This window comes from Callithrix jacchus, chromosome 7 (genome assembly GCF_049354715.1).
Source record: "Callithrix jacchus isolate 240 chromosome 7, calJac240_pri, whole genome shotgun sequence".
In the NCBI taxonomy this organism is placed as follows: Eukaryota; Metazoa; Chordata; class Mammalia; order Primates; family Cebidae; genus Callithrix; species Callithrix jacchus.
The window spans coordinates 35136473-35160302 of NC_133508.1; the positions used below are offsets into that span (position 1 = coordinate 35136473).

At 49.1% G+C, this 23830-nt stretch overlaps 3 protein-coding genes across 11 annotated transcripts in view; 2 read left to right on the plus strand and 1 right to left on the minus strand.

The window, feature by feature from the left end:
- CCNY (cyclin Y) overlaps positions 1-8610 on the plus strand; it is a 208919-nt gene extending 200309 nt beyond the window's left edge. For all 9 annotated transcript variants that reach the window (XM_009000191.5, XM_002750164.7, XM_078329893.1 and 6 more), the window contains 2 exons: positions 2182-2344; positions 5045-8610. In XM_009000191.5, the coding sequence (XP_008998439.1) occupies positions 2182-2344; positions 5045-5161 (280 nt within the window). In that variant the 3' untranslated portion in view covers positions 5162-8610. The remainder of the gene's footprint in view (positions 1-2181; positions 2345-5044) is intronic.
- Positions 5043-23830, minus strand: part of LOC144576904 (uncharacterized) — a 39021-nt gene continuing 20233 nt past the window's right edge. Inside the window, exons 2-3 of the mRNA XM_078329925.1 lie at positions 10339-20183; positions 5043-10014 (exon numbers count right to left, since the gene is read on the minus strand). Coding sequence (XP_078186051.1) covers positions 9758-10014; positions 10339-10387 — 306 coding nt within the window. The 5' untranslated portion in view covers positions 10388-20183 and the 3' untranslated portion in view covers positions 5043-9757. The remainder of the gene's footprint in view (positions 10015-10338; positions 20184-23830) is intronic.
- Positions 5237-23830, plus strand: part of GJD4 (gap junction protein delta 4) — a 41415-nt gene continuing 22821 nt past the window's right edge. The window contains exon 1 of the mRNA XM_078329886.1: positions 5237-21427. The gene's annotated coding sequence lies outside the window, so the exon portion shown is untranslated. The remainder of the gene's footprint in view (positions 21428-23830) is intronic.

Below are 23830 nucleotides of genomic sequence, written 5' to 3' on the forward strand. Positions count from 1 at the left end.
GTTTCATTGAAATCTTACCTGGGTTCCAGTATTTCACAGGATGATCTCTTACTAAATCTCATTTAAATGAAACAATTTTTTTTTTTTTTTGAGACAGAGTCTCGCTCTGTTGCTTAGGCGGGAGTGCAAGGGGGTGACCTCAGCTCACTGCATCCTCTGCCTCCTGGTTCAAGTGATTCTCCTGCCTCAGCCTCCCAAGTAGCTGGGATTACAGGCCCCTGCCACCACGCCTGGCTAATTTTCTTATTTGTAGTAGAGATGAGGTTTCACGATGTTGGCCAGGCTGGTCTCGAACTCCTAACCTCAGGTGATCTACCCACCTCAGCCTCCCAAAGTGCTGGGATTACAGGCGTGAACCATCACACCCGGCCTAAATTCTTGAAAACTATAAGAAGTAGTACAGTAGATACATTTGGAGCTTGTTACAACTCCTTTCACAAGACTGTGTGAAAACAAGCAGTGACGCTCTCCATCTGATGAAAAGACCGGAATGGGCCCTCCTTGGGCCCCCTTCCTAGCCGCCTGCCCACAGGTCCCAGTGTTCCTTTGCCCAGCAACTTCTGTCTCCCCAGATCCACTGGCCTTGCTCAGCCCCAGCCTCCCTGCCCACCTCCTTACTGCTCCTGTCCTTTGTCACAGCAGCTTGAGCCGGCATGGAGCCCTCCTCAGTCCCTCATAGCTGAGTGCTGTGATTCACCAGGAACACATAGGGGTCTTGGGACACCACTCAGGACAGGATGGTGCCTGCATGTGGGAGCCCAGACCCAGACCCTCAGCGTTCAGCGGAGTTGGCGGGACATAACACAGAATGCCAAGGCTGGGATCAGGGTCGGGAGGGCGGAGGCCCTGCTAGGACCTGAGCTTCATTCACAGGAAATGGTGATGGTGTGTCCTAGCCGCCTGCGGCAGGTGCAGGTGGTTGGAGGGGATCCACTCTGCTGGAAACCCCTTCCCCAGCCCTGGTTCCTCTCTGCCAGAGCTCCATGCTTCCCTCACCTCAGATCAGCTCTCACTGCTGTGGGAAGCCTTCTGATAGGTCCCATGCTGGGGGTAGGCACAGAAAAGCAGATGCTGCTGTTCCCGGCTATGAGGAGACCAGCCAGAGAGGCTGAGGCCAGCAGCCCAGGCTGCACAGTGTGAGCAGGGACAGGAGGTACCTGGATGGTGTGCAGTGGGTGGGCACCTGTGGGGCTTCCTGGGGAGAGTGTGCTGAATCTGAGCGCCTGACCTAGAACCCGTGCTCCACAAATAGTTCCCTCACTGAGAAGCTTCCCCCTACCCAGAGGAACTGTCTAGAAAGAAACCTAATTTGAAAGTTCTCAAAGTAGTTTTTAAGTTTTTTCCAGCAACCCATCAACATGTAGATGGGCTGGCAGCGGGGATCTTAGCACCTCCTCTCCTGTCATACCTTTTTAGTTGAGTGGTTCTCAGAGTATGGGGCTGGGGTGATGGCCTCAGCCTCACCATCACCTGGGAGCTCCTTAGAAATGCACATTCCCAGGCCCCACCCCAGACCTACTGATACCCACAGTGTGAGGGTGGATCCCCATGTCTATTCTAACAAGCCCACCAGGTGATGAGGTACGTGTTCAAGTGTGGGAACTACTGCTTCCACTCTTCCCGGCTTGTGAGTTCTCTTTTTAAGAGACTGAGGCAAGAAACCTGATGCCCTCTTCCCCCAATCCCTACCTTTTGCTTAAGAAATCCACTACACAGTTCCTCCCCTCTTTTCTCCCTGGAGGCAGGGAGGGGCCAGCAAGGAAGCCAGGTCTGCAGAGGCTGTTTGCTCTGGGCACCTGATTAGGGCCCTCCTGTACTCACGTGGCAGCTCTTAGCTGCTCCGTCTGCCCTGTGTTAGCAGCCTTGTCTCTTGGAGGTGTGCAGCCAGAGCCTGCTGTGTATGTTAGATCTCAGCAAAGTGACTCACCCTGAAACCCTTCCTGGTGATCATCCCAATTAATCAGTCCTCATCCATCCGAGCACCAGATCAAGTGGATTTGGCTTTTAACCCCAATGTGGTGGTTAGACTACAACTCTGGTGTGCAGCCAGGCGTTTGATTAGATCACTAGTCTCCCTGGAGGATGCAGTTTTCTGGAGTCTGGTCTCCAGCAACTTGCCTTGGCAGGCCATGCGGCCTGGTGTGCGGCTAAACACGGGCTATTTTTGTCTTTGCTTTGCAGGAACGAGCTAGAGCGACAGTTTCTTGAATTGCTGCAGTTCAACATCAATGTTCCTTCCAGTGTCTATGCCAAGTATTATTTTGATCTTCGTTCTCTGGCAGAAGCAAACAACCTGAGCTTTCCCTTGGAGCCCCTGAGCAGGGAGAGGGCTCATAAGCTTGAGGTAAGATGCTTTAAAACAGCGTTTCTTTGTGTGCTGTTTTAGATGCATCATCTGAGGGCCAGGGACACATGGTCCCATGGATTCTTATTATTTTTAGACAGAGTTGCCAGGCTGTTGCCCAGGCTGGAGTGCAGTGGCACCATCTCAGCTCACCACAACCTCTGCCTCCCAGGTTCAAGTCATTCTCCTGCCTCAGCCTCCCAAGTAGCTGGCACTACAGGAGCATGCTACCATGCCCAGCTAATTTTTGTATTTATGGAGTTTCACTGTGGTTGGCCAGGCTGGTCTTGAACTCCTGACCTCATGGTCTCATGATCTGCCCACCTCAGCCTCCCAAAGTGCTGGGATTACCAGTGTGAACTGTTGCAGTTCTATTTTGAAATCAAATATTTTTTAAGACACATATCTTTACAGATAGGTTTAAAAAAAACCATAAGCCCCTCTAAAAAGCATTTTCCACAATATAAGTCCCACAAAAACGTAGTTCCCAGCACGTGCCTTTATAGGCAAAAGCTGCCAGATGATATTAACAATCGAGAATCCAAAAAGGTTGATTCCGCTTTTGATTTTTTTTTTCAGTCTCCTTTTTCCATAGCCCAGTTAGAGCTGGGGGCAGCACTATCAGTCTTGGTCTGGTTTTCTTCTTTTTTTTTGAGATGGAGTCTTGTACCATCACCTGGACTAGAGTGCAGTGGCACACTCTTGGCTCACTGCAACCTTTGCCTCCCAGGTTCACATGATTCTCCTGCCTCAGCCTCCTGAGTAGCTGGGATTACAGGCACATGCCACCACGCCTGGCTAATTTTTTATATTTTTAGTTGAGACGTCGTTTCACTATGTTGGCCAGACTGGTCTCGAACTCCTGACCTTGTGATCCACCAGCCTTGGCTTCCCAAGGTGCTGGGATTACAGGCATGAGCCACCATGCCAGGCTGGTCTTGGTCTGGTTTTTGGGCTGTCATTGTTGAGCTGCGTAACTTTGGGTCTCCTCACAGCATATTTGTATGTGGCTCTTCCTCCTCATATGTTCACCAGACTCTTCCCACCTGAGCTTTTGGCAGGAGGAGAAGGGGTGGGGTGGTAATTAAGCAGGATCCCTGGGGAGAGACCTCTCCTCCAGAGAGAGTATGCCCCAGCCTTTCCCCTCTGCACCTTTCTCCCAATCCTGCCTTGGCCTCATCCCACAGAGCCTTTCTGAGTGGTGGAGGCACAATGTCCCCAGCTCATGAGACCCAGAGGTCCTCGTGCTGACCACTCACTGTCCTTCCCAGACGGGACGTCATCACTCAGTGCAGGGTTGATGTGGCAGCACGACGGCCTGGCCACATTGTGGGCTGGAGGTGGGAGAAGAGAGCTGTTATGGGTAACGTGCTTACAAAAGAAAACATTAAATCAGCATTTACAAAGTAATACGTTAATCCCAAGAAGTAAACTTAGTAAACCATAGAAAAGACTGGGTGCACAGCACTGGATTAGAACTAAGAATCCAGTGAGAGTTTCAGAACTCGGCCATGCCTCTGTGATTGTGTGCTGGCCTTTAGAATGGAAAGCCCACCCCATCCTCCAGTTCTCATCTGTTCGAGAGGACAAATGGAAAGCCCTCCCTCTGTAGGATTTGCTGCAAGGCAAATACGGTGAAACCTTGGTGAGCACGGATGTGAGATAGAATCCCGCTTTCCCAGAGAGTGTGAGCCCCCTCAGCCTGCGCTGTAGTCCCTGGTCCCCTTCGTGTGCAGCCATGGCTCCAGCGGCTGCTGCAGTGCCAGCGAGACAAGCCAGAGCTCCTGGCAGCTACGCAGCCCTGGAGGGAAGCAGGTCTGTGTTCTCTGCTGAAGAATATCTGAGGCTCCGGGTCAGCTGCCCTGAAAGCACAGGCCGAGGTTGGTGGAGTCAGCGCCTGCTGTTCCCTCTGTTAGATTTCTCCAAGTGCTGAGAAGGAAGAGCTCGCTTGCTTCTGGGGCTGCTGTGGGTTCACAGGGCCCTTCCCGGGGCCCTGCGGGTTCACCAGGGCAGGAGAAAAGGCCAGTCATGTGCTGACAAGGCTGCTCTTTCTCTTCTCCAAATAATCAAAAGCCTCCCACGACCCAGACCATCCCTCCAGGGACAAGCGGGCTCAGCCTTTGCCATCAGCCAGTTCTAGCCATAAACAGCTTGTTTTTGTGATCGATCCACCCTGGGTCCCTCTTTTGGCAACCTCTACAGGTGATGCAGGTCCTCCATCCTTTTCTGCTGAGTCCCTGGCTGGTGGTCTGCAGCTGCCCTCGCCCCCTGGGGCCAAGCTCTCCTCCCTGTGAGGCTCAGGGAGCCTCCTCTGTGCTTAACGCCAGCCCTGCCGTCCTTGCCCTGCTTGTAGGTGAGGACGCCAAGGATTGGAAACAGCGAGCGTGTGGGCAGGGCCAGTCCAACACCCCTAGGTGGGGAGAGCGTTTACCCCAGTCGGGCCGCCTGTGGGGCGACGCTGTCCTGTTATTTCACATTCTGAGAGTCTTTTCTCAGACTGGGAGCTCTTGGGAAACGAGCGGAGTCTACACTCCCTTCCTATCTCTCTGCGGCCCGCAGAGAGCTGGGCTGTGGGCCCGAGCTCCGCAGGGGCAGGGGCTCTGCCTGTCCGCCATGCAGGGCCCTTGGCGCCCAGGATGAGTGAGCGATGGGTCCAGATGTGGCCCGTCTTGACCCCGCACTGCCTCTCTTGCCCCTCAGGCCATCTCTCGCCTCTGCGAGGACAAGTACAAGGACCTGAGAAGATCCGCGAGGAAGCGCTCAGCCAGTGCGGACAACCTGACTCTGCCCCGGTGGTCCCCGGCCATCATCTCCTAACCGTGGAGGCCCGCCGGAGGCCACACCATCCCTTAAGTTTCTCCTTTAGTTTGAGAAAAGACAGACTTGGGGTGGGTTTGTTTTTGTTTTTTATTTCCTTTTTTAACGCATAGCTCCGTCGGCTGCCTGGATGAGCACCCACGCAGCAAGGCTTGGAGGAAGCCTCAGTGCCCTGGAGATCCCGGCTCACTCTCCCCACTGTCAGCGGCGCTTCCCTCGTGGAAGAAGCGGACTCGAATCCTGGAGGAGGAAATAAAGCGAATGGGAAGTCGTGGAGAGGCAGGGAAAATGGTTAAGCAGCCGGCCCTCTGGTGTCCCCTTGGGGGCGGTAGCTGAAGTTGGTGAGCGCCGCAGTGGATGCAGAGCTGGCTCCACCCGGGGCTGGGCCGGTGTGTCCTGTAAGACTTCTTGCATTCCTTCTGCTGCTTTTTTGGGATGGGGGATTTTTGTTCATTTGTTTTTGCCCTGTTTTGGTTTTGGTCCCACAGAGCAGGGGATGTAGTTTGTACCCATCATGGCGCAGACTTCCAAATAAATAGTACTGGTCATTTCTCCGCACTATTTCTGCGCGCTGTCTTCTGAGCTTTCTTCCTCACCAGTGGGCTATGCTCGTTCCATTTCTGTGCACCCTTATTTTATACCGTTTTTCTTCAACAATGGCAAAAGTAACTTGACTGTAGTGCTGAACCAAAAGTACCCCGTTCCCTCCTTACACCCCAAGAACATTCTAGATCACATGGGTGCTTGTGCCTTCCGATTTTCTTGCATTTGTTTTTTTCCTGGCCTGAAGTTGTCATTACAAAATCAGTCAGACTTTGTGGGCTGAAGGACGCCGTGCAGCAGAGGGTGTCCTGAGAGCCTTCTCCAGAGTGCTGGGCGTGGCCCGAAGCTACTGAGTAGGAGCCATTTCTTTGTACCCCTGCCTGATTCATTCCTCTCCTTACAAGTCCATTGTTGCAAGCAATATTCTTCTCAATTTTTATATGTTTACTTTAAATCGAAGTTAGTCTATTTGTATAAAATTTTTTAAAAATCTAAAATAAAAAAAAAAAAACAAGGATGGGTTGGGTATTCCAGTGGGAAGATCATTGAAGGGAAAAATGTTACTATTTACCGAGGTATTTTTCACAGAATGATTGAATAAAAAAACCCAACTTGCATTTTCATTGTGGGTGCTTAGAGAAGTTCTACAAAATTCAAACTGTGAAGGTTTATGCTTCATTAATTATGACCGTACTTTTTCATTTTCTGATGATCCCTGATTTCCTTACGGGCTCAGTAAGAATCTTTTATGTCAAGTAAAATAAAAGAGGTAATGATAGAATATGAAATAGCGAATTTGATCTAAAGTCTGAGAGTGTGAGTCACTTGCATGTATGATGCTTTGGGTTTTTGCATATTTTCTTAGGTCTCGGTGACAGGTTTCTGAGTTGTTTCCCTTTTCAAGTCTCTGGGAGGCCAGTGGCGGCAGCAGGTCTGTGTTTCACCTTCTTCCCATGTGAGCTTGGAAAACCTTGGCATCTTAATTAGTCTCGAATCATACACCTGATCCCCAGACATTGCCTGCTCTCAATGAAACACGATTTGGAAATGGAAGGGACTCAGAAAGTCAAAATCCCAAGAACACCAAGCCAAAAGTGTCAGGTTTTGGTGACATTTGTGTCAGGTACAAGCATACCTGTTTGGGCCAGAATTATTATCACAGCCTTTTTGACCCAAACTTTCAAAAGCAAGCAAACAGAAGATAAAATGTTAATTATCTTTCCATTGTAATTGTGATGATCTACTCTGTATGGGTACCAAAATCAGCTTCTCTCTTCAAGTCAGAGTTGAATTTAGAACTTTAAATACAGGTCTAAAAATGTAGAAAATATCATTTTATATTCCCTAATCTATATAGCTGAAAAAGGGATGTATTTTCTTAGCTGAATATTAATACCTCTTAAACATAAATTAGTTCCTCTCAAGCGAAGTATCTTATTTTACCGATCCATTTCAGGAAAGAGGTTCTGCTGCCTTAATAGCAGAAATTTTATTTTTATCCCTTTTATTTGAATGAGAGATTTGCAAATCAAATTATGTAAATATTTCAATGCATCTGCTATTATTTTGTGGAGTTTATTAAACTACTTTAAAAAATTGTATAGTCTATTTATTGTATGTATGTACATACAGTCTGATACCTAAAATTTAAAGTGGATTCCATAAAACCTGACTCAGTCTTGTTTAGACTACTGAATACTGTTTTAGCCTGTGCCCTGGACTCTACCTCTGTATAGGAAAATTTTCCATATTCATTAATTAGTATTGATCTGTATGAATTGGTTGTTTCTTGCACTAGGGATGTTTAAAACTGCTGTAAGTGTAGATTTAAGTTTTACTGGCAGGATTTTCACTTGACACATAGGTAGATACTTGAGGTTCATTTTCTTTTCTTTTTCTACATGATGATGAATAGTTATGTTTTCTTCTCTGATTTGTGCAAAGTTTGCCAAAAGAAAACACGAAACCAGTACAGTACCTATTGATAAATCATAGTGACTGTAATTTGTTTGTAAGGCGAATTAATGCTCTACCATTAAAGCTGGATTACTATTGAGGAACACATTGTCTTAGTGTAGTTTTTGAATGGAGGGTTTTTGTCATTAATGAAGGATGAAGGAAACCACACAATTTGTTGATTTTAATTTTAGATTTGATTTAAACAACAAAGTCATTGGGACAATAAATATCCCGGTGAATCTTTTTGGCTTGTTTTACTTTTTTTTTTTAAACTTAGAAAAAGGGAAAGAAGTCAGGTGTTTAAAACCGAATTGGAGTGCAGATGAGAAATCCTGTCAAGATCAGAATGTGCCTTCATGCAGAGGTGAGGCCAGAGGTGTTGGCACCCATCCTGTCCCCTCTTCTGGGCTGGCTTTCTGCCTGCTTTTTCTCGGGCTTGGGCAGGGCATCTCCATCTTGGGTTTCCTTTAAGCTAAGCTGCAAAGCAGAATTTGGAGAGTGAACAATTTTAACTTGTCCTGCTGCTTATGATAACTTCTCCCCTGGGGCCATATTTTACAGATTTTAAATTTATTATTTATTCATTTTTGAGACAGAGTCTCGCTCTGTTGCCCAGGCTGGCGTGATCTGGGCTCACTGCAACCTCCGCCTCCAGGGTTCAAGCACTTCTCCTGCCTCAGCCTCCTGAGTAGCTGGGATTACAGGCGCCTGCCACCACACCTGGCTGATTTTTGCAGTTTTAGTAGAGCTGGGGTTTCACCATATTGGCCAGGCTGGTGTCGAACTCAACCTCAAGTGATCTGCCCACCTCAGCCTCCCAAAGCACTGGGATTGCAGGTATGAGCCACCGTGCCCAGCCCAGATTTGAAATTTTTAAAAAATAAAACATGATTCCTGGTTATTGTGGTATCTAATTACTGTTAAATAAATACATATATAGAACAAAATAGTTCTGCCTTCCTGCTGTATTTTTTGAGTTATTATTTTGAGATAAAATTCAACAGGTTTATGGATGCTGAGTGAACCAGTTCTTTGCAAGGGCAGTGGCAGAAAGTGGCACTGGCCCTGTGTTCTCGATCGACTCACGGAAGTATGAGAGGTACTCCAGCAATTGCGAGGTTGCACAGTAGAGACCCAGTAGAACTTGGCACCTTCATATGGATACCCCATTTTGTCTGAAATCACTTTATCTCCCTGGATGTCATTGGCGTCAGCGTCTTGAGTGGGTCTGAAAGACGTTAATGATCTGAAAAGTCAGCCATAGTGAGGTCCACCCCTTGTTGAAAAAGTGAAGGAAACAAGACACATGCCCTTGCGTGGAGATTGAAAAACAATATGTAACTTGGGTTTTAGATTTTTTTTTTGAAACAGAGTCTCACTTTGTCACCCTGCCTGATGTGCAGTGGCACAATCACAGCTCACTGTAGCCTTGAACTCCTGGGCTCAAGTGATGCTCCTGCCTTAGCCTCCCTGGGATGATGGGCATGTGCCACCATGCCCAGCTAATTAATTTTTAATTTTCTTTTGAGATGGAATCTTGCTCTGTCACCCAGGCTGGAGTGTAGTGGCACAGTCTCAGCTCACTGCAACCTCCGCCTCCCAGGTTCAAGAGATTCTTCTGCCTCAGCCTCCCGAGTAGCTGGGAGTATAGGCCCCCACCATCACACCTGGCTAATTTTTGTATTTGTAGTAGATAGGAGGGTTCACCATATTGGCCAGGCTGGCTTTGAACTCCTGACCTCCAGTGATCTACCTGCCTCTGCCTCCCAAAGTGCTGGGATTACAGGTGTGAGCCACTGCCCTGGCCAGACTAATTTATTTTTAAATTTTCTCTAGGAATGGGGGGGTCTTGCTTTGTTGCCCATGCTGGTCAAACCCCTGGCTTCAAGCACACCTCTTGCCTCACCCTCCCAGGGTGTTATGTCCTAAGCTGCCTGGGCTTCAAGGCAAGGCCTGCAAACAGCTTGATGAAGGTGCTGACTTGCTGTTATTGAGAGCAGCACCCTGCTAGAGCTGTTGCACCCAACCAGAGCTGGGGGGCTGCCCCAGAGTGTTTTCAGTCGCCGTGGTGGGACTGGAGTTTGAGCCTCCAAGTCAGCGGGCTCCGTGCTTGGTTTTCTTGTTAGCTTTTTTTACTAGGTTTGCATATGTGAAGGGGCTAAAGGTCCTGTCTGTCTCTGCCCTCAGCAGTGATAACCCCAAAATGAGCTTCTTCATCTTCAGGTGAGACTCTGGCGGCTGCTGTTCACGTGCACTGTGGCAGGTCTGAGCTGGACACAGCACCCAGGTGAGGACGTCCTGGCAACTGTATCTGTCCTCGCTGGGTCTTTGTGGAAAGAGTTCTGCAGAACCTGTTACAGTAAGAAGGAAAGACATCACGTCTGACTTGATGTTCAGATTCTACAGGTCTCCATAGATTCCCTGTCTCCTTTAAGTGACTTGCTTTCGGTCGGGGGCTTTCCTTTTAAGAATTTTTGTTTATATAAAGAAGTTATTTCAAATATGTGATAAAAGAACAGCATTATAAAATAGAGTTTGGGATAGAAATATTAATGTAATGAGAATTTATGCATAACGTGTTAACATTGGTATTGATCTGTGCGGTCATGGAACCTTGGGTTTTAGTCTCAGACCAAAAAATTACCTTGCTCTGTGACCTTGGACAAATGACTTACCTCTCTGGGCCTCTCGGTGACCTTGGCTGTGAGGGAGACTTGTTTTCATCACCTTTGTTTCTCAGCATTGCTCAGCCATTCAGGCACAGCTCTTGGATGCTTCTCTAGATACAGCAAGGCTGGGTGTAGTAAAAGCCAAGTGCACGCGTAACGGAGACGGAACGCTCGGGACCAGGGGAAGTCGGTTGTGTTCTCTAGGCGCTCTCCTAGAGAAGGGCGGTGGGTAGAAGCAGCAGGTCTCACAGAACCCGGGTGCCCAGTTTGCCACTGCTGTTCCTCCTTCCCCACCTCTTCCCAATAGAGCTGAACGCTCAGCGTGGCCTCGACTTGGTCGTTCCTGGACTTGGTTTGTGAGTTCTTGTCCACATTGGTGGATCCTGGAAGTCTCTAAACAGTGGAGATAGGTGTGTGAATTCACCGCCAAGTGTCTCTGTTCTGAAGAGGATGCTGCGTCATCTCTGTGAGCTTCAGCAATGCTTCCTTAGACCTCTGACTGAAGCTCAGGAAACCAACCTTGGAAGAAAAGGATTTTTTACCTCCTGTGCACACAGCAGCACTGGAGGGCAGCGTGTGGCAATGATGACTCTGCAGAGGCAGGACAGCCACCCACAGGGCCAGGCCTTGGTGCAATGCAGCAGGCATGTGGTCTGGCAGGCCCCATGGCTTTGCTGGATCCTGAGTTGCTTCATCTTTAAAACAAAAGAAATGTTTGACTCTCCAGAGCCTTTCCACTCCTAATATTCCATTATGGTTACGCTGGGTTTTCTAGGAGCAGCCGTGAGACTAATCGTAATCACCCCTGCGATCTATGAAAAACAACAAATACAGAATGGAAAGATGGAGAGTGAGGCCCGAATGCTGGGTAGCTCCGTCCCTGGTTGTGCAGCATCCTGTGCTGAGCTGTGGCCCCTTACATGTGAGCAAAACTCCAGACAAAATTCCTGCTCTAGAATATTATCTAGAAAACGTGTGTACTTGTTTTGTACTGATGCAGTTCCTTCCTTCAGCAAATACTGAGCTGGACACTGTCTACTTTGTGTTGGGGATGGATACGGCGGAAATAGAAGAGGCCTTGGCTTTCTTGGGGGATGCTCTAGTGGAGCAGATGGTCAAGTTAGCATGTAAGAAGGATCGTGGAAAGAGGAGGGAAATTGAGTGGTTATGATAGTAACTAGGAGCTGGCAGCTTGGTGGACATGACCTTTTGACTGGACGTCTCCGTGGCAGAGATGGGGAGAAGGGCAGATGGTTGGAGATCAGCCCAGGCCTCGCAGACATCAGTGAGAAACAGATTTGAAGACCAGTGGGAAGCTGCCGCAGAGTCTAGTTAGACTGCGCCACACCAGGCGCGGTTCTGGTACTCAAGGAGAGGGTGTGACAGGCAGCACGGTTCCTGCCTCCACAGCCACAAGCTGCAAAGAAGGGCTATGTCCACTTCATAGGTTACACATAGGAAAAGAAAGACCAGCACTGTCACAAGACAGTTCTTGCCACACCTCTGGGACGAACCATCGATAAGTTGTTACAGATGATGTATTCCTGAGGCTCGTCCAAACCCTGAGTACCCACCATCTGCCTGCATCAGACGCTGTGGGACTGAGTCAAGACGAAAATCCCGGGCCCCTGCTCTCAATAGCTGCGTGTGGGCTGGGTCAATGAAAACAGACACATTTTCATCCTAAACACATGTCATCCTAGCATGGGCATGCGGTGGAATCTCTGCACCTGTCGTTGGTAATAAAAAACGTAGAGAAAGTGGTTCTTGAACATCATTTCCTCCTGCAGGCACTCATGGGTTATATAGTCATTTATCTCGTGTTCAGTATTTTTTTTTAGTACCTTGAAGCTAATGTGCGTGCTACCAAGAAAATCTAGGAGAAACAGCTAGAAAATTATGAGAATTCCGTAAGATTATAGTTACAAGATTAGTACGCAAAAATGGACAGTTTTCCAATTCGCCAGCAGTCACCAATTAGAGAATGTAGCAGAGAGAAGATGCCATTCAAAATTGCAAAAATGGTTGCTATTCTGCTGCACACGCCTGTAGTCTCAGCTACTCGGGAGGCTAAGGCAGGAGGATCACTTGAGCTTGGGAGTTCGAGACTGCAAAGAGCTGTGATGGCGTCACTGCACTCCAGCCTGGGTGACAGGGCAAGACCTTGTCTCCTCAGAAAAAACAAGATAGCAACAAATTATATCCAAGAACAAACCTATTTGTCAAATGTTGATAGTGTGTCCTGCACAGTTGAAGCACTCAGCATTTGTAATTCATTTAATCCCCATAACAATTTCATGAGGTAGCTGCTGTTATTCTGGGATGAGGGCGCTTATTAGGCTTGGAGAGGTGAAAACCTGCTCAGTAACTGATAGAGCCAGAAAGCCTGGTTCCAGAGTTTTGTTTGAAAGTTTTTTGTTTTTTAGAGGCAGGATCTCACTATATTGCCCAGGCTGGTCTTGAACTCCTGGACTCAAGTGATCCTCCTGCCTCGGCCTCCCAAAAGTCTGGGATTACAGGCGTGAGCCACTGCACTTGGCCCATCCAGAACATATTTGTCATCACTATGCTATGTGGTCCTTCACTGCCACTGATTAGGGAGAAACATGCTGTGCTGGATTGAGTAGTGTCCTCTGGAAATTCATGCCAACCTGAAATATACAGATATGACCTTTTTTGGAAAGGTCTTTGCAGGTGTAATTAGTTAAGAGGAGGCCCTATTGGACTAGGGTGGGCCTAAATCCCACTATAAGCGTCCTCTGTAAGGAGAGGGCAGTGAGCAGACACAGGGACGACGCGCTGTGCAGGTGAAGGCAGAGATTGGAATGATGTGGTCGCAAGCCAGGGACGCCAAGGTTGGCCAGCGCCAGCAGAAGCTGGAAGAGGCCAGGAAGAATCGTCCCCTGGAATTTCCAGAGCATATGGTCCTGCTGGCACCTTGATTTCAGACTTCCAGCCTCCAAAACAGTGACAGTAAATTTCTGTTGTTGGGAGCCATCCAGTGTGTGGAAATTTGCTATTTCCAGCCCTAGGGAAGCGACACAGGTGTAGTTCCTGAATAAAATGCCAATCTTTGCCAGCAGTCATCATGGAAGACCTGAACGAAAGAGGCGTGCCATGTTCCTGAGTGGGAAGTCGCTGGACCAACATGTCACATCTCTCGTTCCCACTCTCCCTTTTGTCCATGTGCTCTCTAAGTACACCGAGTTCTGTCCCGATCCAGGACCTTTCTCTGTGCTGTTGTTTCTGCCCATGCGTCCCCCGGACACCTGCATTGTGCACTCTCCTCACTCAGACATCTGCTTCAATGCCACGTCCTCCCCCAGGAAGGGATCCTCCTTGTTGCTCTTGTAGTGCCCATCTGTAAGCCTTGCCTGCCCCTCCTCACCGTCTGCTGTATTTCTTGTTCACTTGATTATTGTCAGGTGTGGCATTTTTCCAGGAACAAAGCACTGATCTCATATTTGGAGGTGCTTCCAATTTTCAGAGCTTTCTTCTGTGACTCCCTGATGTAGGTAAAACAGATATTACATTCCCATCGCTTTTCAGTAGGGCTGAAGTGCAGAAAGGCTAAGTGACTTGGCAAGGTCGCATCATCAGCAACCTAACAGGACTTGCTAATCTACAGCTGCCCCAGGAACCACAGAGCGTGCAAGCCCTCCTGCCCTTAGATGCTGACTCAGGAGGCAGGAGCCTTGTATGACTCATTCCCTGCTGAACCCCAGGACTCAATACATGCCAGGCCCTGTGCAGTGGGTGAGTGGAGGGGTGACACACAGGTGCGGAAGATCAGGACAGAAGTCAAACCATGGTCAAAAAATCTTGAGCAAAAGGAGCAAAGCTGGAGGTGTGTAGAAATTTCGATGAGGTGACTCTTGAATATCACTTCTTCATGCAGGCACTCATGGGTGCTATAGTCATTTATCTCATGTTCAGCATTTTTAATACGTTGAAGCTGATGCGATTGCTACCAGGAAAACCTAGGAGAAACAACTGGAAAACTATCGGAACGCATCACACCCGTGAGAAAGGCATGGAGAACAGGGGGTCCCAGCGCACTGCAGCCACGAAGGTGGATTATCACAGCCTTTTTAGAAGACCACAGCGAGTCTCCTGAAACTAAACATAGAACTGCCATATGGTCCAGCAATCCCACTTCTGGCTGTATATCTAGAGGAGTCGAGGCCAGTGTGCTGGAGAGACAGCTGCACTCCCACATCATTAAAGCACCGTTCACAATCGCGCAGACAGGGAGGCAACCTAGGCGTCCATCACTGTGTGAAATAAGCCAGGCCCAGAAACAAACAGCCAATCATTTCACTTACATGTGGAATCTAAAAAAAGCCGAACTCCAGTAGAGTAGAGTGATGATTACCAGAGGATAGGAAAGGAGGAGGGTGGACAAAGGGGAGAGCTTCACCAGTGGGTACAGAATTTCAGTTAGGAAGAGAAAGCTCTAGTGATCTACCGCACGAACAGCTACCATAATAACTCCAGTGTATATTCCAACATTGTAGATTTCAGCGGTTTCCACCACACACAGAAAACAAAATGTGAAGTGACAGATTTGTTGGATAGTTTGATGTAGTCATTCCACAATGTGAAACACGAATCAGAACATATTATACCCCGTAAATATATACCATTGTTTGTCAATTACAAATGAGAAATCGAGCTATGAGGCGGCTTCAGGGAAGACACAGAGCTTGAACTTCGTGTGTTGTAGAATCTGGATGTGCAGGAAGGAAGGGAATTCCATCAGGAAGCCATGAACCAAGAGTCGGGAGAGCACCCCCTGCACTGCTGAGGGCAGAGCTAGGGAGAGTAGTCTCAGTAGAGATGTGAGTCGCAAATATGGGACACTGGCAGTCAACGAAGGAAGTGTGAACAGTGTCATTCAGTCCCCAGATGTGTGCCTTATACCTAACATTTCCCCAGAAATATAGTACTGATGTCATATTTGGAGGTACTTCTGATTTTCAAAGCTTTCTTCCAATTTATCTCCTGTGACTCCCTGATGTAGGCTGTGTGGATGTTCTATCCCCATCACTTTTCAGATAGAGCCGAAGTGCAGAAAGGCTGAGTGACTTGGCAAAGGTCACATATCAGCAACCAATCAGGACTTGCTGTTAATCTACAGCTGCCTCTAACCCACAGAGCGTGGCAGGCCACACCTGTCACATGAATCTCCATGTCGGTCGTCTTCGGAGAAGAGACAGCTGCAACCTTTCAGCTTAAAAAAGTACTTAGTAATAAGGCACCTATAAGCAAGAATGCTGTCTGGGGATCCTGTTGTTTTTATGGCTGCTGGATATAGAAGCCACACAGATGGAAGGTCTGGCTGGCTAATGGCATTGTGCAGAAATCTGTGAGTCACTATTTCAGAATGGCTCCCTGGCCACCAAGTGATGTCCCCTTCCCGTCAGGTCTTGGTTTAAGAGCTTCGGAGAATCTGGAAACCCAGGGATTTCATGCAGAGTCCCCTCTCTGAGGCTGTGGCCCTGCTTTAGCAGGTGCGGTTCTGCTGGACTGCAGTTTTATTTTTCTGAGTTTACAGTTTCTCATTGTTCATATCTTATCTCAAAAGTTGTGTCTTCGTTGGCCTTCTCTGGGCGGCTCATCTAAAGCAGCGGCAGTCCCTCTCTCTCACCCCATCACTCACTGTCAGCCCTCCTGATTGAATTTCTTGGGCAGCTTGTCATTATCTGGTGGTACCTCCTTCTCCTTATAATCTAAGTTGTGTGCCTCTCGTCAAAGGCAGAGCCTTCCCCATCTGGAACAGACCGCTGACTTCCTTGCTTGCTAAGCAGGGGACAGTCTCTGAGCAAAAGGGAGAGCTGATCTCACACAGGGCCTTGGAAAGCACGAAGTTCAGGGATTTCGGTGCCCGGGGAACCTAGGGGTTGGTTGGCATTTGCTGCATCAGCTTGGTCACTTCTTGCGGATTACCTGGCCCTGGCTACTGATGTGCAGTCCTTGTTGAGCAAGAAGAATGGGTTTTAAACAGTTTTGATGGTCACTTGTTGCTACAGCCAAATAACAACCAGCCCTTCCTAGGAGGATAGAAGCTTCGTGTCCCTGGAGCTCCATAAGAGTGCATACGCTCCGCTAAATCGAGGATCTTCTGTCTTAACTCATCCCTGCATACGTGAGATGAGAAAAATCCCCATACTGGATGAATGAATAAAACAACCTAATGGGCCGGCATGATGGCTCACACCTGTAATCCCAGCACTTTGGGAGGCTGAGGTGGGCGGATCACTTGAGGTCAGGAGTTCGAGACCAGCCTGGCCAACATGGTGAAACCCCATCTCTACTAAAAATACAAAAAATAGCCAGGTGTTCTGGTGGGTGCCTGTAGTCCCAGCTACTTGGGAGACTGAGGCAGGAGAATGGCTTGAACCTGGGAGGCGGAGGTTGCAGTGAGCTGAGATTGCACCATTGCACTCCAGCCTGGGAGACAGAGCAAGACGCCAACTCAAAAAAAAAAAAAAAAAAACGAATGGAGGACTGGCCGCAGCATATCCTTGCTGGATGGGGCTATGAGACCTTAACTTGGAAGGACTGAGCAAAGGTAAACGATGGATGTTACTCTGCTCATTGCAGAGGGCAGAAGTGGAGCCAGGAATCTGCAAAAGCTTCTGCAACGTGGATTTCCACTCAGTATAAGGAAGACCCTTTAAGGGTTACATTCTGTGGAGGTAGAAATGGCCAGGGGCCGCCTTCTCATGGTGTTAACTCGTGGTATCGTTGTCCACTTCCGGCAGCACAGGCCTGTCATGCAGTGAACTCTTCCAGGGACCCCCAGCATCTCCAGGTCAGAGGCACGCGGATCTGTGTCAGTGGAAGACATTGTGGAGAGCTGAGTTCCAGCCACATAGGTGTGCTCCCTAACACACCCCAACCAGACGTTATGGCTCTCAGAAACAAGTGCAAGAACCACTCCTTACATTATTAAAAGCTCCTCCTGTTATTCTGTGCCGTGGGGATCTGCATTTCCCACTTTTCAGCTGAGAGGATGTAGGGGAAGAGAAGGTAACTTGAGGGTGGCAGAGCCAGGATTAGAACACACACTGTTCTGATTCTGAAGTCACGCTCAGAATCACGCTACCTTATCACCTCCCAGTGGGGGAAATGAGCCGGTCCATTGTTAAAGTCTGGGAGAAAGGACAAACTCCATGTGGTTTCTTAGATTTTCAGTCTGTCTGTTAATGTTGCTTCCCTAGAAATCTTAGTGACTTATTTACTAATGACAGATGAATCAAGAAAATATTGCTTTAGAAGCAGTGGATCACCTGAAGTCAGGAGTTCAAGACCAGCCTGGCCAACATGGTGAAACCCCGTCTCTACTAAAAATACAAAAGTTAGCATGGCACAGTGGTGGGTGCCTGTAATCCCAGCTACCAGGGAGGCTGAGGCAGGAGACTGGCTTGAACCCGGGAGGCAGAGGTTGCGTGAGCCGAGACCGCACCACTGCACTCCAGTCTGGGCGACAGAGTGAGACTCTGTCTCGAAAAGAAAATACTGCTTTAAAAAAATCTTGTGAGTGCAAATTCATTGCTTGAAAGGAACTGAGGACGCATAAAAGGATTTTCCCACCCACGGCCCCATTGGGTGTCCGGTTTGTTAATCCACAGTGCCTTCTTCATTCTTAACTTCATGCTCCAATAATTGGGGACTTTCAAAGGCCCATCAGTTGGTGGTAAATGAAGCATTTGTTACATGAACTTGTACATTTGTTGGTGCTTGAGGGTTTTTTTCTGTCATGTTCGTTTTTTAAGACAGGGTCTCTTCTCTGTCACCCAGGCTGGAAAGCAGGACTCACTGCAGTCCCGACTTCCCAGGCTGGAGCCATCCTCCCTCCCAAATAGCTGGGACTACAGGCCTGCGACACCACGCCTGGCTAATGTTTTTGAATTTTAGTCGAGACAGGGTCTTGCTATGTTGGAGGCTGGTCTTGAACTCCGGAGCTCAAGCGATCCTCCCACCTCAGCTTCCCAAAGTGCTGGGATTGCAGACATGAGCCACCATGCCTGGCCAGTGCTTGAAGGTTTTAGATCCAATTACAGCATTTTATCTTTTCACTGACTAGTCAACAGCAGAAATAGCTCACAAGAAAGCATACTGAAATCCTGCATTTTATTATCTCCGCTACAGGACCTTCGCTTTTGCAAAATGCTTGACTTATTCCTTCCCGAAACTTCTGTAATGCTGTAATTGTGTCACAAATATAAGCTCCAGGGACTTTGCTACAATAGAAAAAACATTTAATGTGAACGAGGTAAGGCAGGCTGTAAATCCCCCCCACACCATTTTCATTTCCCCGGCCTGTTCTTTTTGCTTTACAGGGAACAGAGATTTGCCACACGGGAAACATACACCCACAGTACCCAATCAGCCTCACTCAGCGCAGCGTCAAACTCATTCTGCTACTTTCCTGGATCGGCGATGGCCTTTCTCTAGCTTCCCCTGGACGTCAGTGATCAATCTCTTTGAATCAAATCCTGGGGAAATCTGAACGCCTCTAGCTGTTGAAATCTCTCTGATTTTGTGAATAATATATTCATATGCCTATGCGTCGTGCTCTCTGTGTACTCTGTTATAAAAATAAGAATTTCAGTATTAGACATCCATGAGGACGTCTTTCCCAACCACATTCTCCCAGCACATGAAGCTTGTCAGAGTAGACTAAACAAGTTGAATCCGCGGACAGCGGGGCACCCCTATGGACGCGTCTGGCAATCAGGCCCGTGAGTGGGAAAACGTCCTGAAACAACCAGAGCAGCTGGGCAGAGCGTGGGACTGTCCAGCACTGCAGTTTATGGTTTAGAGCCCAAGCCCCAGGTGGGGCACTCAGGACCCACGGTCCTTGGTGGCTGGGGGAGATGGGAGAACGGTGCAGATGAGGACGCTTTACCAAAAGAGCGCACTCATTTGTGAGGGTCAACTCGCTGTGGATTCAGGAGGTGTGAACGATTCCAGCCCTCTGGCTTTTCCTAGAGGAGGCCAGTCCAGGCAAACCATTGCCACCCACCAAGCACGGCTCTTCACCCAACCCCAGGAGGGCCCAGCCTGAAGACGGGATTGCTCCAGCTTCCTGTGGCCAGCGCTGGCAGAAAGGGCGTGATTACAAGAGCAGATGCAGCAGCCCGCCTTGCTGCCGTCCTCCTTGTTTGCAAAGGACTTAAATAGCTGAGGGTGCAAACAGGGCAGCCGCATTTGGAGAGGAGAGGATGGAAAAGGATCGAGGGGAGGAGGTGGGGTGTGGGAACGATATGTTGTGGTAGGTTAGGTGAGTGGATGTCTCCACTTCAACAGGACCTTCCAGAAAAAGGCTGGTGCCTCATGCTGAAATCAGGGTCCCCTATGCATCTGGAAGAAGGTGTTTGGTGCGAGCCTGTGATAGAAGAGGTAGAGATGGAAGTTGGCTGTTGAGGAGCCACGAAATGCCTCCAGTGGGCAGGTCATGAAACAGCATTTCTTTGTCCCCAGCTCAGGTCCTCCTCACATCCCGCCATCACAGACACCTCTACTTGACGGAGGCCACCCTTCTTCCCTCTCCTCAGCCCTGTGTTCCCCACCTGTTCCTTCTCAATGAGGGGCACCCCATCTGCCCGAGTGCCTGGGCTGGGAGGCTTCCTCCCCTCGGGTTCTCTCCACCCTCACGCATGCCCATCGCGCTGGACTTGGCCTCCTCAGAACCCTCAGGTTCCATCCCCCACAGCCTGGGGGGCACTCACCTCCACTGCTGCTGCCTTCTGACTCCTCCTCACAGTGGGTAGCAGGTAATGCCATCTTCGTCAAATGCAGATCTGATTGTGTCACCTCCATCGGAGACCTTCCATGACTTTCTGTTGTTGATTGGGTAGAATGCACATGGTCCCAGGACCACACAGGACCCTGCTTCCACCCGGACCCTGCTTCCACCCTCACCCTGCTCCCCCCAACACTGCGCCCTGCTGCACCACTGACCTGCAGGTACCTTCCTGCATCCCACTCCACATGATGACCCCTGGGCAGAGGCTTGGCCCCATAGTAATATCCCTGGTGCCAAGCAGCATGCCCGCATGTGCCACTCACTGAATTAAAACTAGTAACTTAATAAAATTTGAACACACAAACATGTCACATTATTGGAAACAGATGCTCGGTGCCACAAAGAAAACTCAGCCCTGAGACAAAGGATCTCTCAGCAACGCAATTTTTACTTCCTGGACTGCAGGAAGGGCACCCTCACTAGCCATCCTGCTGTGAGAGTACAATGAACAAAGGAAAGCAGACACATTTATCCCTTACGCATTTGAGGTCGTCCTCACTGCTGTGTCTGATCTCCATTGGCTGGAGCCAGATCTCACAATGTAAACTAAAACCTGATTGGCTAACAACTTAAAACGTGTCTAAATAGGTAAAAGCAATGGAGAGCTGGGACATGCCTGTGAGCACGTCCAGCACAGATCTCTTGGTTACAAGGACAGAATGTACTACGTGGCTGTAAGCATGGCATGTCTCACAGCTACATAGAATAGGGCTTAGCAAGGAGTTATTAGCACACTTAGGATTTATTCTTCAACAAGAAAGAAGACTTTAGAGAGGAACGTTTTTACTTCCCACACACATGCTCTGGTCGCAGACATACTGTGAAGACATGTCGCCTCAAAAAGGTTGCATTTTGACTCTTCCATCGAGAGTAAGTGGCCACAAGAGATTGGAAGTGGCTGAGCGGAAGGTGGTCTCCAGGAACACCTAGCGCCCACCCATGCCCCCAGGAACACAGGTGGGTCTTCGCGGGTGGAAACACTCTGTAAATAGCTGAGAGAGTGCTACTGTGAAATCAGGGCAGGCATTGTGTGGAGAAAAGCTGATGTATTTCCGGAGGTGGATATACATCAGCCAACCCGACTTCAAGGGAAATGACGGTCCTGAGAAACGGCTGGAAATGCTTCATGGCAGGCTGGGCTGGGACCTGACGCTGCTTAAGAGATGGAAGGTGGGGTGTGGAGAACTCAGAGTGGAGGTGAAGGGTGTGAGCACCCCACAGTTCTGCATTGGACGAACACCCAAAGACTCAGGGAGTTGGCATCCAAGTAGCTTGGAGGTAAGTAAGCTGGACTTATTTCTTCTTCCTTTGTGCAAAGTCCTTAAAAAATAGCTTTGATCTAAGCTCTCAGGCACCGCAGGAACACACAAGCATCTGCTCTCAGCCTGGGCATGTTGGAGGGTAACAGCAAAGGCACCTGCCCTCTAGAACAGCCTGGAAACAGCTGGCAGAGAAGTGACAGCCTGCAGTTCCCACCAGCCTCCATGGGTTCAGCTTCCCCATGCTGTGTGCTCGCTCGCCCTCCCTCCCTCTCCCTCTTGCTCTCTGTCACACATGCCCCCCACACCCCTACATAAAATGCCTGTACCCTAAGAGATGAGAATTAGGGTGTTTGCTTCACTGCCAGTTCTGATCTGAGTGGCCAGGGTCAGGTTTCTGTGGCCACTGTAAATATTGCTTGAATTGCACACAATTTCCCCCCATCAGAGGCCTCTGTGCCTCCAGAGGACTCTACAGAAAACATCCTCTGGAAGTGTGAGCCTCCTGCTTGTGCCTACATGTGTGAGTGTGTGTATGTGTGTGTGTGTGATTGTGTGCATGTGTATGGTCAGCTCTGGGTTAAATGGAAAGACCACGGTCCTGGAAGAGGCAGCTGTGAGCCCAGATTCTTCTGTGATCCTGGACAAATTCCCTCGCTTTCTGCCAGGGCTGCAGGAACAAAATCCCTCAGAGACGGGGTGGCTTCTGCAGCAGATACACCCTCTCCCTGTCCTGAGACCAGAAAGCCGGGATGCAGGTGTGGACGCAGTGGGCCTCTCCCGAGGCCTCTCTCCCTGGCTTGCAGAGGGCCGGTTTCTCCTGGTGCCCACAGCGTCTTCCCTGTGCGCGCCTTCCCTTGCTGTGTTGCCCAGGCTGGTTTGAACTCTGGGCTCCAGCGATCCTCCTGCTTTAGCTTCCCAAGTTGCTGTTAACTCCTCTGAGCTGCCCCCGCTTACACTAAGGAAAATGATGGATTGAGCTGGAAACCCAGGAACAAAAAGTTGCCTCCCGTGGGGACTGTCTGGCCCTAATCTTTTCTTCTGAGGACATATTGCATTAGGGCTCACCCTGACGGGCCCAGTTTAACTCATCACTTCTTGAAAGGCCCTGTCTCCAAACTGTTTGACTGTTCCTGAGAAATGGAAGAAAATCCCTGCAATTTCCATCCTGCTTCAGTTCATTGCTAAGGCTTTTCATTGAATAATGGCTTTAAAAAAACAGAAAATGATGTTAGGATGTTAACAGATGAATTTGGGGTGACATGTTCAGCCCACAGCACTTTCTCAGCTTCATCTTTGCGCTTGATATTTGAAGGGGTCGAGCCAGCGATTTTTGAGGTCCCTTCTGAATCAGTCAGTACTGAGAGTCCTCTCTCTCTCTTTCTCTCTCAACTACAAATACTTAGGTGACTGTGGCCATGTGGTTTTCTTTTTCTTTTCTTTTTTTTTGAGAGAGTCTCACTCTGTCGCCCATGCTGGAGTACAATGGCATGATCTTGACTCACTGCAACTCCTACCTCCTGGGTTCAAGCGATTCTCCTGCCCCAGCCTCCAGAGCAACTGGGATTACAGGCGCCCACCATCACACCCAGCTAATTTTTTATATTTTTAGTAGAAACAGGGGTTTCACCATGTTGGCCAGGCTGATCTCAAACTCCTGACCTCAAGTCATCTGCCTGCCTAGGCCTCCCAAAGTGCTGTGATTACAAGCGTGAGCCACCATGCCAGGCCGGCCATGTGGTTTCCTTTCTCCATCTGAAGAGAAACCCCTCCCTCTCCATCACTGTCGGCTGCTGTTGTCACAGCTAAGGTCACCTGGGTCGTCCCTCTCTCTAGCTTGCACGGAGCGGCAGTCAGGGAGCAGAAGGGGGCAAGACTCGCATGAAGGAGCTGGAGCCTAGCACAGTGTGGCTGGCGTGTGATGCTCCCTGAGGTCACAAGACCATCCCTAGTTAGGGCTCCACCCAATGGGAGGCAGCGGCCCAGCCTAGCTCTGGATGCATCCTCACTGTGAGCACGTGGCTCAGGAAACACAGCCCGCCCTGCAGGTCTCAACTGGCTCCTGGATCTGCTAACAGCCCCATCCTTAGCTCAGAATCACTGAGTGCTACCTTTTGTCTTTATTTTTTTTTTAGAGATGAGGTCTCCCTCTGTTGCCCAGACTGGAGTGCAGTGGCTTCGTCATCGCTCACTGCAGCCTTGAACCTCTGGGCTCAACCAATCCTCCTGCCTCTGCCTCCTGAGTAGCTGAAAGTACAGGCATGTGCCATTACACCCGGGTAACTTGTTTTTCTATGTTTTCATAGAGATGGGGGTCTTGCTGTGTTGCCCAGGCTGGTCTTGAACTCCAGGCTCCAGCAGTCCTCCTGTTTCAGCCTCCCAAGTTGCTGTTAACTCCTTCTGAGCTGTCCCCACTTGCACC